This window comes from Gossypium arboreum, chromosome 1 (assembly GCF_025698485.1).
Source record: "Gossypium arboreum isolate Shixiya-1 chromosome 1, ASM2569848v2, whole genome shotgun sequence".
NCBI lineage: Eukaryota > Viridiplantae > Streptophyta > Magnoliopsida > Malvales > Malvaceae > Gossypium > Gossypium arboreum.
Genome location: NC_069070.1, coordinates 112707673 through 112722491, shown reverse-complemented (window position 1 = coordinate 112722491; position 14819 = coordinate 112707673). Strand labels below are relative to the sequence as shown.

The following is a 14819-nucleotide window of genomic DNA, read 5'->3' as shown; positions in this document are numbered from 1 at the left end:
TGCTTGTGTCAGGGTGTTCAGGCCGTGTGCAATTCTGACTTGGTTTAATGTCGACACGGCCATGACACAAGGGCGTGTGGCCTATCCGTGTATCACACACGAGTGTGTGGATTGCCCGTATGGAAGTGCCTACGCCGTGTGCAATTCTGAGTTATGCCCAATTTGTCCATTTTTGGCCCGTTTCTTGCTCTTTTTGCTATCCTAAGCTCTCCTAAGTATAAAACATGAAATTAAAGGATTAGGAGCATCAAATTCATTAAATCTTATGATAATCCTTCCAAAAATATTCCAAGCATGGGATAAAAATATGTATATATTATGGTTTATCAAGGACTAACATGAATGCCTGCTTTCCAGATCAAATCAGACGCACAGTTTTAACTTGGTATAAGTGATTTCAGATTATCTACGGGATTGCTAGGGGACTACTCTACCTTCATCAAGACTCAAGGTTAAGGATTATCTATAAAGATCTTAAAACTGGTAATGTTCTACTTGATAGTGAGATGAACCCGAAAATTTCAGATTTTGGTATGGCTAGAACTTTTGGAGGAGATCAAATAGAATACCAATAGAGTAGTTGAAACATAGTAAGTGTACTATTAAGCCTTTGCCATATTATTTGATCCATAAATCCCCATAACTAACTTATTTTTATCTGGCAATATTATACAGTGGTTACATGGCACCAAAATACGTTATCAATGGGCAATTTTCAATAAAATCAGATGTTTTTAGCTTTGGGATATTATTGTTAGAGATTATAAGTGGAAGAAAGAATAGAGGATTTTATCATGCAAATGAAAGCCGAAACCTCGTTGAACATGTAAACATGAACTGATACTTTTATCATTATGCCTTGCAACTTAAACTACAAATACTAAAAGATTTGAATTATTCAATGTAGGCATGGAGATTATGGAAAAAACGCAAGCCTTTGGATGTTGTTGGTGATTTCTTAGTGGAGACAGTAATCTATCCGAGTTGTTACGATGCATGCACATTAGCCTTTTATGTGTACAACAACATCCTGAGAAGAAACCAAGCATGTCATCCATAGTCCTACTGTTGGGAAGTCATAATGAATTGCGTTCACCTATACAAAAACAAGAAAGCCTTTGAACCAGATTGCTCATCTAGTGTCAACAAATCATCTTCAAGAGACAAAATAAGTTTATCAATATTAGAAGCTCGATAAGAAAATGGTTGTATGGTCAATTCAATCCATAATGCTCCAAGATATCAGCTATAATTTCCGTCTCACTTGGAGTTAGGGAAAGAGATCAAGAGCCTTCTGGTTTTACATTTTTCATAAAGCGGTTAAACATGAAAGAATGATTATCTTTTACCATATTGGTGAATCTGAAGGTTGTATGCTTGGAAGAATGTGATGAGAATTCTAGTTTCTTCAACTTGTTATTTTAATGTTTAGTTTCCTGAATCACGTAGCAAATTAAATTGGTTTATGCATTAAAATCGGACCAACTAATTGACTTTATTTTTAAAAATCAAGATAATCAAATCGAATAAATGGATGAATTTGGTGTAAACGGTCTGTTTTTTTCTTTTTTTTTTTCCCTTTCTTAAGCAAACATCATACCTGTAACATACCTATGGCAAACATTAATTGTTTGATTACAATCTTACCTTCTATCATTATTTGAGTTAGTTTTATCTCTCAACTTCAGCATCAGTTGCAACTTAAGCTCTTGCTTTATTTAGGTTCACACATTTTTTATCCAAAATTGTTTAAGCTATTGGTTTTTGGGCTCTGATAGCTTTATATGACCTTGTGTGGTGTTGAAACATAACAACTCAAGTAAACATCAAATCAAAGTCTTTCAATGCAATTTAAGTTCTTTTGTTTAGAAGACCAAATTGTATTGACTTGAATATTAAGGAGATCTTAAACTTTTTTCAACCATTATTAGGATAAATTTAAGACCATTTGATATGGTCACTTGTGAGGAATGTGATTGTAATTGATTATAACTTATCAAGACAAATTACTTATAAATTTGCACAGCTTGTATTAGGTTCATAAGGACGAAGAGAGCATTTTATTTGTTCAAATAGGAACTCTCATTTTTAGTGTAAAATTGTAAGTAAATACAAGTGAGTCATTTGGTTTACATTTAAATTTTCAAGGGGAAAGTTTTAGTGAAAAGTTATACTGTTTAAAATATAAGAGTGTTTTGGAAAAATAGGTTATAAAAAACAATTTTGTAGCACGGCAAAATTTTAAAACATTTTATAAAATTGGACATTAATTGTGATATCTATAATAATAATTTTTATCAATTTGGTATGTGTTTTCGATCTAAAGAGATTCAGATATGAATTCTGAATCTAGCATCTATATCCTTCTAACTTTTAACCTAATAGTCTTCTCCACTATTCTCAAACCCTTAGATCCTTAGAGAGTAGACACTATTTAGATCCTTAGATCTTCAAGCTCACGTCTGTCGAGTATGGGCTCGCTTCGAATCAAAAAAATTTCCACAAAATTACTAGTGGGGAAATTTCACAATTTCTCTAAACTTCTAGGTCAAGTTGTAATTAAGAAAAATATCTTTAAAAATCTTCTAAAATAATTTCTTCATATAATTTTCTCTACAACTTTCTCTTGAATTTAAGTTTGTAAAAATAATGACTCAATCCTCTCTTTATATAGGAAGAGTTTAGAGAGTTCAACTAAAATCAAACTTAATCACTTTAATATTAAATTAATATAATACTTAAGTATTAGATTATATTTAATATTAAATATATTAAATTAATATAATATTTACCTACAAGATAAATATTAAATTTAATTTAATATTAAGATAATCACTTTAATACTAAATTAATAAAATACTATCAAGATAAGTATTAAATTTAATTTAATATTAGATTTATTAAAATAATATTCTTTTTGGAATAGTTAATCTGAAATCAAATTATCCAGTAAAATCCTAGTAGGAGTGCGATTCTTTCATTGCTCAACCGTCGAAGAACCACCGCCGGCAACTGATGGTCATTAAACTAACTATAAATATGACAAAGGCAAGTGCACCTATCGAACAATAGTATAGCTACAGTAAGTAAATATATTGTATCCACGAGGACTAAAAGTATTAGTAATTACCCTTTTCTTATTATTTAGACTACAATTTGGAGTGATGGATTTTAAAGCTAAAATTACTAAACTAATTTAACTAAGAACTTAACAGAGAATGAATCAATGAAATAATCGAATTTTAACCAATGAGAGAAACAATACCCAAGAAAGAATCCACCTAGACTTCACATATTATTATGAATCTGAATTAAACGATTTATTCACTTGTGTCTTGATCCGTAAAAATCCCTAAATTATGTTAATATCTCTTTCGAGAGTAAGAACAACTGACTCTAAGTTGATTAATTGAAATCTCTTTCTAATTAAAACCCCTATCGTCGCATTAACTCAATCTATAAATTCTCATATTAGATTTGACTCTTATCCGGTAGATTTATGTCATCCTATTTCTAGGATACATGCAACTCCACTCAATTATGTTAGATATGCTCTTAAAGAGAGACTTTTGCTCCACTGAAATAAGCACATTAAACTAATTAATATCCCAAAAATATTAAAACACGACATAAACATACATAATTGAGAATAAGAATCAAGTATTTATCGTATAAAAACAGAAATTAAATAATAAGATTCATCATAGATTTCATCCTCCCTGGGTATTTAGGGAATTTAGTTCATAATCTTGAATGAAAACATCTCAAAGTCAGAATAACCACAAGACATAAAGAAACTCAATAAAACTTCGAAAGAAATTAAATGGAAATCTTTGATCTTGAGGGAGATCCGCTTCCGAGTTGATTCCGATGGTGTTCTTCGAGTGCTTTCTTTGATCTTCTCTGAGTGCCTCCCTTAGGTTTTCTTCTAATTCGTATTTATAGACTTTAGAATGCTCAGAAAACCTAAAAATTGGATTTTTCTATGTATCTGAGAAGTAGGGTGTGATATCGACATGGGTTGGCACATGGGTGTATGGCCAGCCCGTGTGGAAATGCCCAGGCCGTGTGGATCCTGGAAACAGCTCTATTTGTCTGATTTTGGCTCGTTTTTCACTCCTTTTGCTCCCAAATGCTCTCCTAAGTATAGAAACATGAATTTGAAGGATTAGGAGCATCAAATTCACTAATTTACATAATTAATCATCCAAAAATGCATTAAAATGAGATTAAAATATGTTACTTTTACAACTTATCAAATATCCCCACACTTAAATTTTAGCTTGTTCTTAAGAAAAATCCTCAATTCACAATTAAAACCCCTATCCAAATTGCATTAACTCGATCTATGGATTTCCCTATTAGATTTGACTCTAATCCAGTAGATTTATGTTGTCATATTTTTAGCATTGCATACAACTCTAGTCAATTATGCTAGATTTAATCTTAAACAGAGACTTTTGCTCCACTGAATTAAGCACATTAAATATGAATTAATATCCCAAAAATATTAAAATAAGAATTAGGCACAAATAATAAAGAACAAGAATCAAGTATTTATCATGTAAAACATATATTAAATAATAGAATTCATCATAGGTTTTATCCTCTTTTGGTATCTAGGGAATTAGTTCATAATAGTAAATAAAACATCTCAAAGTTAGAAGAACCACAAGACATAAAGGAACTCATAAAAACTTTAAAAGAAACTAAAAGGAGATCTTTGATTTCGATGGAGATCCGCTTCCAAGTTGGCTCCGATGGTGTTCTTCGAGCGTTTTCTTCGATCTTCTCTTATGACTCTCTTATGTCTTCTTCTAATTAGTATTTTTAGACTTTAGAATGCTTAGAAAGCTTAAAATTTGTGTTTTTCCCGTAATTGTGAAATAGAGTGCAAAATCGACATGGACTAGCACGTGGGCACCTGTCCAGCCCGTGTGGCACACATAGGCGTATACTCAACCCATGTGACTTCTGAAAGCTACTCTTTTTCTCCGATTTTTTCTCGTTTTACTCCCAAATGCTCACCTAGGTGTAAGAACATGAATTAAAGGGATTAAGAACATCAAATTCACCAATTTGCATAAATAATCATTTGAAAATGCATTAAGAATGAGATTAAAATATGTTACTTTTATAGCTTATCACCGACCATCCATCAACCATCGGAATGTTACAGTCACAACCGCCAGCACCCCTGTGCTCGATGTTGTCATCGCAGGCGCGACACCCTCACGATACCCCAAGCCAATTCGACTGATGCTAGTTCGGTTTGGGTCAATGACGATCCGACCAGTTCGGCCCAACCACCAATTGGACCATCAGCCCGGTTTCACATACCAAGCTTGATTCGACCAATTTTGGGTCTCAGTCTCGATTTTTGGGTCTTGGTTTCAATTTTCAATCTCAAGTCCAATTTTTATGTTTAATTACTTACTGGGTCAATTGTCTGACTTGAAAATTAATTTCCAAAAACATTATATTTATGTTAATTAATTTGATTAATTTAATTTTGCTTGATCAAAATTAATTTTTCAAGAAATTTCTTTAATCAACTTCTCTAATTGAACAATTCTCACAATTGCCCAATTTAATTCCACGTCAAATAAATCGACCCAATTAAATTATTTCCAAAGTTGTAAAATTTTCTTTTAATTCAAATGCAATCTGATCGAGCTTTTGTTGAGCTAGCAAAGAGACCAATCGGACATTTACAATTAGGATCTAGTAATTGCAATTATGTCCATAAGCATCATTCTGATAATTTGTTGTTTACTTAATCATGAAGTCAATCCACAAGAAGTACCATGATTGAGAACTCCTTATTGTATACTATTTATGAAAATAATTCATCCAATTGCTTTTTCCAATGACCTCGCCTTGTGTGTGTTACCCTCATATTATGTCATTGATTCCTTTGAGTTAAATTCGGTCATTCATACAATCCTATTTTATCTCATTGTCACCATTGTGTCTTCTTAATGATTAATATGATCATTGTTAATAAATGACTATGATAAATTGCTTGTTCGAGAACAAGCAACCTGTGGCCACGTTCCATATTTATTAATCCACACAATGTCAATAAGAGGATATTGTTAACTCTTTAATCGAGTTATGAATTCTATTGTTGCTAGTAAAGTCATGTACCCAACATACCACCTTTGGGCTCGATCATCTTTAAAGCATAAGCCAAGTATAAGCCTCCACTTATATCAAAGCACATGAGTTACATACGCATGGCTAGTGACTTAAGTCAATATTTAGGTAAATCACACAATGAACATAATTAGTGAATTAATTCACAAACGGGTTCAGAATTAATTCAACTTGGGTCTAGTCCAATGTATCATTCTTCCAATGAGTACATTTATGTCTTTACCCGTAGAGTTAACTGTTCTGATAGCCAAGACTAGCCATCTCTCAATTGGAATTGTAGACACCATAATAATCTTTCTAAGACACCATAATAATCTTTCTAAGTATTTGAATTAAACACTAACTTTGATTCTTTTACGAGATTACAGAGTCGTTTAGATTATTTAATGAAGTAATTTGTTTTTCTCGCAATGTAAATTTTCTTACAGTTTTGCTTATCATCAGTTTGAACTTAGACAATCCATGAGCTAATATCTGCTTGTCACAATTTTACTATGTAAATAAAACATGAAAGATAGAAACACAAAAGATATAATTGTGAAATGTGAAATTAACTTTATTTATTTATCGTTCAAATACATAGAAAACAATTACATGTTTACTACAATATGGACACATTTCCCAGCAAGTATTTGTAGTCCTAGTGGGACTATGTATTTTCTATTAAATATTATTTTTTTGTTATCTATAAAATAGAGACTATTGACTAGATCAAAACATACCATATTAAGCTTTGTTACTTTGTCAAATTATAATGTGATTTATTCTTCAAATAAAGTATATTCTTCAATAGAGTTCAACTTTTAGTTTCTAACCCATATAGAGAAATTATATTCTCTATTGGTACATCAATAAAGTTTTCATTGCGTTAATTGGTTCATGAATTTAGAGCTCAGAGACTAAACAAGTCAAGGATTCATGAATAGCAAAGAAGATTGTATTGATAGAAAGTTAGGAAACGACCTAAACCGTCTAACTCAAAACAACGGTACTGTTTTGGTAAATTGTTTATTGATACAAGTAACACAAATGCCTAGTTTTAAAATTTTTAATTTTTTATTGTGCAATATAAGCATTTTCTAAATCGAATATTTCCAGATATCAAAGTTAAATTGTGTTATGTTTATAGCGTAAATAAAATTAAACAATTTACTTCTCTCTTTTGACCGAATAAATTGATGAGAAGTGACCTTCTTACATTATATACATGTTTTGAATTTATATACTTGAATGGATGGATGTTTATTAGTTTATAATTGTTATAAAGTAATTTATTATTGGTAGGGATTTATCATTGCTAGTGATAAACATTGATTTATAATAGGGGTGATTTTTGTTAACATTGTCTGGTTGTTATTAGGGTTAAGTTTTTACATTTGTGTTTGTATGCTTTGTATGATGGTGGTTAGATGTCTTACGTTTCTGTTGAATTGATATGTACTGTTATGTCTGGTATGTTACTTTGCAATATATCACTGATGAAAATTACTTTGTAATACTAAATATGTAATTATGGTATATTTCAATACGAGAAGGATGACTAATTATATTTATAATTTATACAAAATTATATATTTTAATATGAAGTAATTTACAAATTTATACTATTTTATTTTCCAAAATTATATATTTTAGCATGTAACACGTGAGTTAAAATTAATTCAAAAATAAAATAAAAATGGTCGGGAGTTGGGATAAATTTAATACTATGATTTAAACAAGGCCAAACCTTATTTGATCCTTGAAACGGTCTGTGTTTAGCAATTTCTTCATAGAAACTCTGCCGGAAGACTTGACGTTTTGGTAAACCATGTTCACTTTATTCATCATTATTGATACGCAAATTTCCAACATATGTTTTCTTTTTCAAAGTATAGAAGTGAATGTTTTCTAGTTGCGCTCTGAATCGTTCTTGGTCAGACTCATAGTTACTGCTCATCATTCCGGATTGTTGACAACCCTAGTTGCAATACTTGGTTAGAATTATTTTAACCTCGCATCACTTTAGATTTGAATGCTACACTATTGCAAACTCAGTTGCTTTTCTAGAAGACGTGCAAGACACTTTGAATATAAGCATTTTCAAAGTCAGTAAAATATAAAGAAAACTTGATGTCTCCCTGTTCTCTTAACAATAGTCATCGATATCCATGCCTACGGTCATCTATTCAAGACAAAAGACTTGCATTTACAGTCAATGCATGAACTTAGAATGTTCATTAAAATGGAATCTATACTTAATTCGGCGAGCAATGTGCTATCAGACTAGATATCCATGGAAATGGATTTCTATTTTTACACTGCTTTTTGTTTCCTCGTCATATTCTCAAATGCTTCAACTGCAATCGACACCCTTTCTCAATCAGACTCACTCACCGACGGCATGACCTTAGTCTCCGGTGATGGAAGCTTTCAATTGGGTTTCTTCTCTCCTGGCAGTTCTAAGAACCGCTACCTGGGAATCTGGTACAACAACATCCCCATGCAAACTGTTGTTTGGGTTGCAAACAGGGTAAACCCAATAAACGATTCCACTGGCTTGTTGAAGATACAAAGTAATGGGAAAATCCTGCTTCTAGTTCAGAACACAACAGCTGTTTGGTGCGCTAACTCGACAGCAAGAGTTGAGAATCCAGTATTGCAGCTCCTGGATTCAGGTAATCTTGTTGTCAGAGATGGAAAGGATAGTGAACCAGAGAATTACTTGTGGCAAAGCTTTGATTATCCATCAGATATAATGTTACCAGGGATGAAAATTGGTATTGATTTAAGAACTGGTCTCCATCGAAGACTAGCAGCCTGGAAGAACTGGGATGATCCATCTCCAGGTGATCTTACTTACGGTGTAGAACTTGAAGGAACCCCAGAGATGGTGCTAAGGAAAGGCTCGGAAAAGTACTATCGGAGTGGGTTATGGAATGGCGATGGATTTAGTGGGACGCCAAATTTAAGGTCAAATCCCATCTTTGATTATGACTTTGTGTGGAACGAAAATGAGGTTTACTATATATATTCCCTTAAAAACAAATCAGTGATGTCGAGGTTTGTTTTGAACCAAACCCAAAGTGTAAGACAAAGGTATACATGGAACCCAGAAACTCAAACTTGGAAGCTGTTCTCAATCATGCCAAGTGACTTATGTGACAGAAGTGGACTTTGTGGTCCAAACGGGGACTGTGATAACAATAAGCTCCCGGCTTGTCAATGTTTGACAGGGTTCAGACCGAAATGGCTCGAGAGATGGAACTCATCGGATTGGTCCGACGGCTGCATACACAGCAAGCCACTTAACTGCAAGAGTGGAGACGGGTTTATCAGAATTGGGAAGGTGAAAACCCCAGACACCATAAACTCTTGGGTTAATAAAACTATGAATCTCAAGGAATGTAGAGCCAAGTGCTTGAGGAACTGTTCCTGCATGGCCTACACTAATCTATATGTTACAAGAGGAGGTAGTGGCTGCGCCATGTGGTATGGAGATTTGCTTGATATCAAACAATTTCAATCAGATGGTCAGGATCTTTACATCAGAGTGTCTGCTTCAGAAGCAGGTACTGCTTTATAAAACTACATGTTATTACATCTTGTGATAATGCTTTTTGGGTTTTTGTGTAATAAAGAATTAATATTTGTGCTTCTTTATCAATATTGAAAATGGCAGAACGGAAGAAAAAGGCTAAGGTGAAACTTGCCATCATACTTGGGACGGTAATTGCTGCGATTTTGGGGTTTCTTTTAATCGTTTGTTACATTCTCAGAAGCAGGAGAAAGTTAAAAGGTAACACTAATTATGGTCCTCATAAATGTACTAATTTTGTTCTTTGTTACAAATACCATAGTCATTTTGCTTGCTCGAACTTGTGTGTTCGATACTCATATTGTGTCCGACATGGATGTATTTGGTTTTTTAAGTTTATGCATTCAGAGGGTAACTGGAGGATTATATCTCATACCAAATCCAAAAATGTGTGAGATGCTTCAAGAAAATGAAGAGTTAGAAGTTGCGCATCATAGAAAATCCCAATCTCCATCCCAGTTTTTGGGAAAATTAAACAGTACTATTGATTTTTTTCCCCTTTTTACTTGATTTCCTACAAATTTGTATGATCTAAGAAACAGAGTCCCATAGTGCATATACCAAGTGCTTGTCTATGATTTATACTGTTTTCAGATGAAGTGAAAGACAAGAATCTAAATGATAGAGAGGATAAAGACGAGAATGAAGATATGGAGCTTGCAGTATTCGAGTTTGGGACCATAGCTCAAGCTACTGATTCTTTTTCATTTAACAACAAGCTAGGTCAAGGAGGTTTTGGTCCTGTTTATAAGGTAAAACTTGCTGTAATTTAGCACAATGATCTTTCTTTATTTTATTGAAAGCTCATAAAGTGTAGTAAAATATTCCAGGGGACACTAGGAAATGGACAAGAAATTGCAGTGAAGAGACTTTCAAAGAGTTCCGGACAAGGATTGCATGAGTTTAAGAATGAAGTAAAGTTGATTGCCAAACTTCAGCATCGGAATCTTGTAAGGCTTCTTGGATGCTGCATTCATGGAGATGAGAGAATGCTAGTTTATGAATACATGCCTAATAGAAGCCTTGACTCCTTCATTTTCGGTATGAAAATCATTACAAACCTCTCAATATTATCACTTTTGCTTCTTCAATAACCAAATGAGTTGCAAGACTAACAAGAATACCTACTTTCCAGATCAAACGAGACGCAGAGTTTTATCTTGGTCTAAGCGTTTCCGGATTATCTGCGGGATTGCTAGGGGACTACTCTACCTTCATCAAGACTCAAGGTTGAGGATAATCCATAGAGATCTTAAAACTAGTAATGTTCTACTTGATAGTGAGATGAACCCAAAAATTTCGGATTTTGGCCTGGCAAGAACTTTTGGAGGAGATCAAACAGAAGCTAATACAAATAGAGTAGTCGGAACTTAGTAAGTGTACTATTATGCCATTGCTATACTATTTGACCTATAAATCCCCATAACTAAATTTTCTTTTATCCAACAATGTTCTGTAGTGGTTATATGGCACCAGAATACGCTATCGATGGGTTGTTTTCTGTAAAGTCAGATGTTTTTAGCTTTGGGATATTATTGTTGGAGATTATAAGCGGAAGAAAGAACAGAGGATTTTATCATGTAAATCAAAGTGGCAACCTCATTGAACATGTAAACATCGACAAATGCTATTATCATTATGTTTTGTCAGTTAAACTTCAAATGCTAAAAGGTTTGAATTTGGCTGCAGGCATGGAGATTATGGAAAGAAAGCAAGCCTTTGGATCTTGCTGATGATTTCTTAGCAGACACTGGAGACCTATCCGAATTGCTACGGTGCATACACGTTAGCCTTTTATGTATACAACAGCATCCTGAGGAAAGACCAAACATGTCATCTGTGGTTCTAATGTTGGGAAGTCATAATGAATTGCCTTCGCCTAAACAACCTGGTTTCTTGTTTTACAATAAACCCTTTGAAGCTGATTGTTCATCCGGAAACGACAGATTGTCTTCGAGAAATGAAATAAGTTTATCATTATTAGAGGCTAGATAAGAAAAAGATTGTATGGCTCACTCAATCTGTTATGTTCCAAACTATCAGTCCCACTTATTTGATCAAGCAAGATTTTAGGTTTTTCATAAAGCTTTAGACATTGAAGGAAGATAATTGTTGTGGTGATAATTCTTGTTCCCTCGACAAATTGTTTAAATTTAGTGTTTAGATTCTTGAATCATGTTGTAGATGCAAAAATAAATTAGTATACAAGTAAAAAGGCTTGTCAACTTTTGACTCGGGTTTGGGTCATTGTTATTTTGGATCTAATTAAGGGTGAAGAAAGAAAAATTTTTTGAGTCGAAATTAAATTATATACTTTTACGATAATAAAAATGTAATTTTATCATTTTAATAATCTATATCTTTATTATTTTTAAGAGTTATAATTAAATTTTTATCATTTTGAGATGTAAAGTACAATTTTACTATTATTAATTTAAAATTTTATAAATTATAAATGTGTTTAAATGAAAATTTTTCATTTCATATCTCCGCCTGCCATCTCCACTACATCCCATTGAAGAAATTTCCCACCCCTTACTAAAACTTGATAATTTGTTACTAGTCTAAGTTGGCTGGCAGATTAATCTTGGAACTCAGTTATCACTTGATTTCAAAACTTGATGTTTATGTAATTAGTTTTCTAAACCCAGATTGTAAATAATCAAGAAATTCGACTCGATAATTGTACAATTTAATCGTCAATCCTTGTAGGTTTCCTACTGTCTTTTAGATCATATTCCACAAATTATTATTAATATATTTATATAATTTGATCTATTTTCGCCTCCACCTTTCATTAATTATACAAGTTAGGTGACACAACTTTTGATTATATTTTATTGTCATTGACTTATTCTCTATCACCAATGGTATGTGTAATTGACTGTCTTCTAATCATATAGGGTTTAGCAAAGAAAGAGATCTTGTTTTTACGTTAGAGCAATAAACGACGTGCGCTGTTTAGGATGCTTTCTATTGTATTGTTTAGTCACTTTGATTATTTATGTGGCAATCATTTTGGTACTGTTTTGACACTTATGTGGTCACTCGATTAATTTACTTGTCATGCTACAGTTATTAATTATAAAAATTCATGTTTTGAGTTAGTTTTAATACGTGTAACTTGTGCATGAAAGTTCAGTTGTATGTTAGACTTTTTTAGGTACCTTTTAGATCTAGGATAAGGGAATTATTTGGTCATGATTATTTGGGTTAATTGTTTGGAGAATTTGCAAGAACTGGAATCTTTTCATCTATCAAAATATTAATTGGACAGATTATGATGTTATAAAAACTTTCCTCAGTTGGGCTCAACATTTTGAACCTTTTTGAATTAGGATCAAGCCTAATTCATCCAAGTCAGAAATTCATTATCATTATGAAGATAATTGGGTCTATTTATTTTCTGATGGAGTAGTGGCTAGAGTTTCCGAAAATGCTTTCACAGGTGGCGTGGTTCGTAATCGGGTTGGCAATTGGATTTTGGGTTTCAATCATTATTTGGGCAGATGTTCACCTTTGGAGGCAAAACTTTAGGGTATTCTTGATGGAATTCACATTTTATTAAGTAAGGGCTACAAGAAAGTCAGGATTCAGACAAATAATCTTGAGGTGGTCAGGGCCTTGTCCATGGAGGAAACAGTGGACTCCAGTATTACCTTGCTCAAAAGAGTTAAACGCGCTCTGAAGTTCAGTGGGAAATTAAATATGTTCCTAGGGAGTGTAACTTAATTGCAGATCAATTGGCAAAGATTAGTCTCTCTTGGCAGACTTCCCTTCAGAATGTAATAAATCGACTAATTCAAAATTTGCAAATTAACGATTTTTTGATTCTCGAATATCCAACTCACAAATTAATTCTTTATAGCGTATTTTATTTGCCTTTGATAAATAAGATAGTAGTCGTTGATGTTTTCCTAAAATTTTACGTAGACCTCTCTGAGATAAATAGTCTTTTTTGTGCAATTCCAAATGTGAAGTAAGTCTTCGTATCTTATTGGTGAAACTAACTATTTGAAATTCAACAGACCCTTGTTTTCTTCTTTTTCTTTTCTTGAAAAATAATTGAGATGAATGAATTTTTTACCATAAAACCAAAAAATTTCCCCCCTTTTTTTTGAATGTGAATTTTACTGATCAGTAATAATAATACTAGTCATTTTGATATACACGATGATTTTAAGTTCGTTATGAACTTTATCATTTTTTTCAAATAAAATTAATCAATCTGAGTTTCGATTTGATTCGTATAGGGGTACAAAAGAGTGAGAGATTTCTACAAAAGAGAAAATTTTAGAATTCAAATAAGAGGATTTTGTTGATTCATTTGTCGATCTAATTGATATGTATGTCATTAAATTAGTATCATGTAAGCTCATTACATTAGAAAAAAAAAAGATATTGGGAATTAATTCCCAATAAATAAGAAATAATTGAGTGTAAAAGCCAAATGAATCAAAAGGTTCATGTTTGGTTCGGGAAGGGATCATGGAATTTTTTAAATAAAAAAAAATGAATAGAAAGATAATCTACTTTCATTAAGGGATTTATTAGATAATCAAAAAGAGAGGATCTTGAATACTATTTGAAATTCAGAAGAACTACGCGGTGGCTATTGAACAATGGAAAAGGCCGGACCGCTTACGAAAAGTAAAAATGCAGTGGATCGGTTTGAGTGAATGGATACTCGAGATAGAACGAGAAAAATTGAATTTGATTAATTCAACTTATAAGATTTTGGAACAATTAGAAAATTACAAAAATGAAACCATTTATTTTGAACAACAAAGAACGATTAATCAAGTCCGACAACGGGTTTTCCAATAAGCTTTATAAGGAGCTCTAGGAACTCTGAATAGTTCTTTAAACAACGAGTTACATTTCAAATATTTGAAGTACCTCCTAATTTGGTGGTTACAGCTATCTATATAACATCCCGAATTAAGTCCTAGCCAAAATAGTGGTTTCAAGACCACAAATCTGAAGTAGAAATAATTATTTTATGAATATTATAAGGTTTATGATATGTTTGCATGCTTGTGTGAAAATTTCATGAAGAAATCTTATGTGAAAAGTGTTCAAT

At 32.6% G+C, this 14819-nt stretch overlaps 1 protein-coding gene and 1 pseudogene across 1 annotated transcript; both read left to right on the top strand.

Annotated features, from left to right (window-relative positions):
• Positions 1 to 1122, top strand: part of LOC128280752 (G-type lectin S-receptor-like serine/threonine-protein kinase SD1-1) — a 38145-nt pseudogene extending 37023 nt beyond the window's left edge.
• Positions 1123 to 8008: 6886 nt separating this feature from the next.
• LOC108481889 (G-type lectin S-receptor-like serine/threonine-protein kinase At4g27290) lies at positions 8009 to 11961 on the top strand. Its single transcript, XM_017784957.2, has 7 exons — positions 8009 to 9710; positions 9821 to 9937; positions 10331 to 10488; positions 10567 to 10777; positions 10872 to 11109; positions 11196 to 11346; positions 11426 to 11961. The coding sequence occupies exons 1-7, from the start codon at positions 8435 to 8437 to the stop codon at positions 11729 to 11731; spliced, it is 2457 nt and encodes an 818-aa protein (XP_017640446.2). The 5' UTR covers positions 8009 to 8434; the 3' UTR covers positions 11732 to 11961.
• Positions 11962 to 14819: the final 2858 nt, after the last annotated feature.

What these genes read in the sequence shown, in the direction of transcription:
- LOC108481889 (XM_017784957.2), top strand. Translation starts at nt 8,435, where the DNA reads ATGGAAATGGATTTCTATTTTTACACTGCTTTTTGTTTCCTCGTCATA. An exon ending in GTTTTGGTCCTGTTTATAAG is followed by an intron (nt 10,489 to 10,566) that starts GTAAAACTTGCT and finishes AAAATATTCCAG; the next exon opens with GGGACACTAGGAAATGGACA. An exon ending in GTGGCAACCTCATTGAACAT is followed by an intron (nt 11,347 to 11,425) that starts GTAAACATCGAC and finishes ATTTGGCTGCAG; the next exon opens with GCATGGAGATTATGGAAAGA.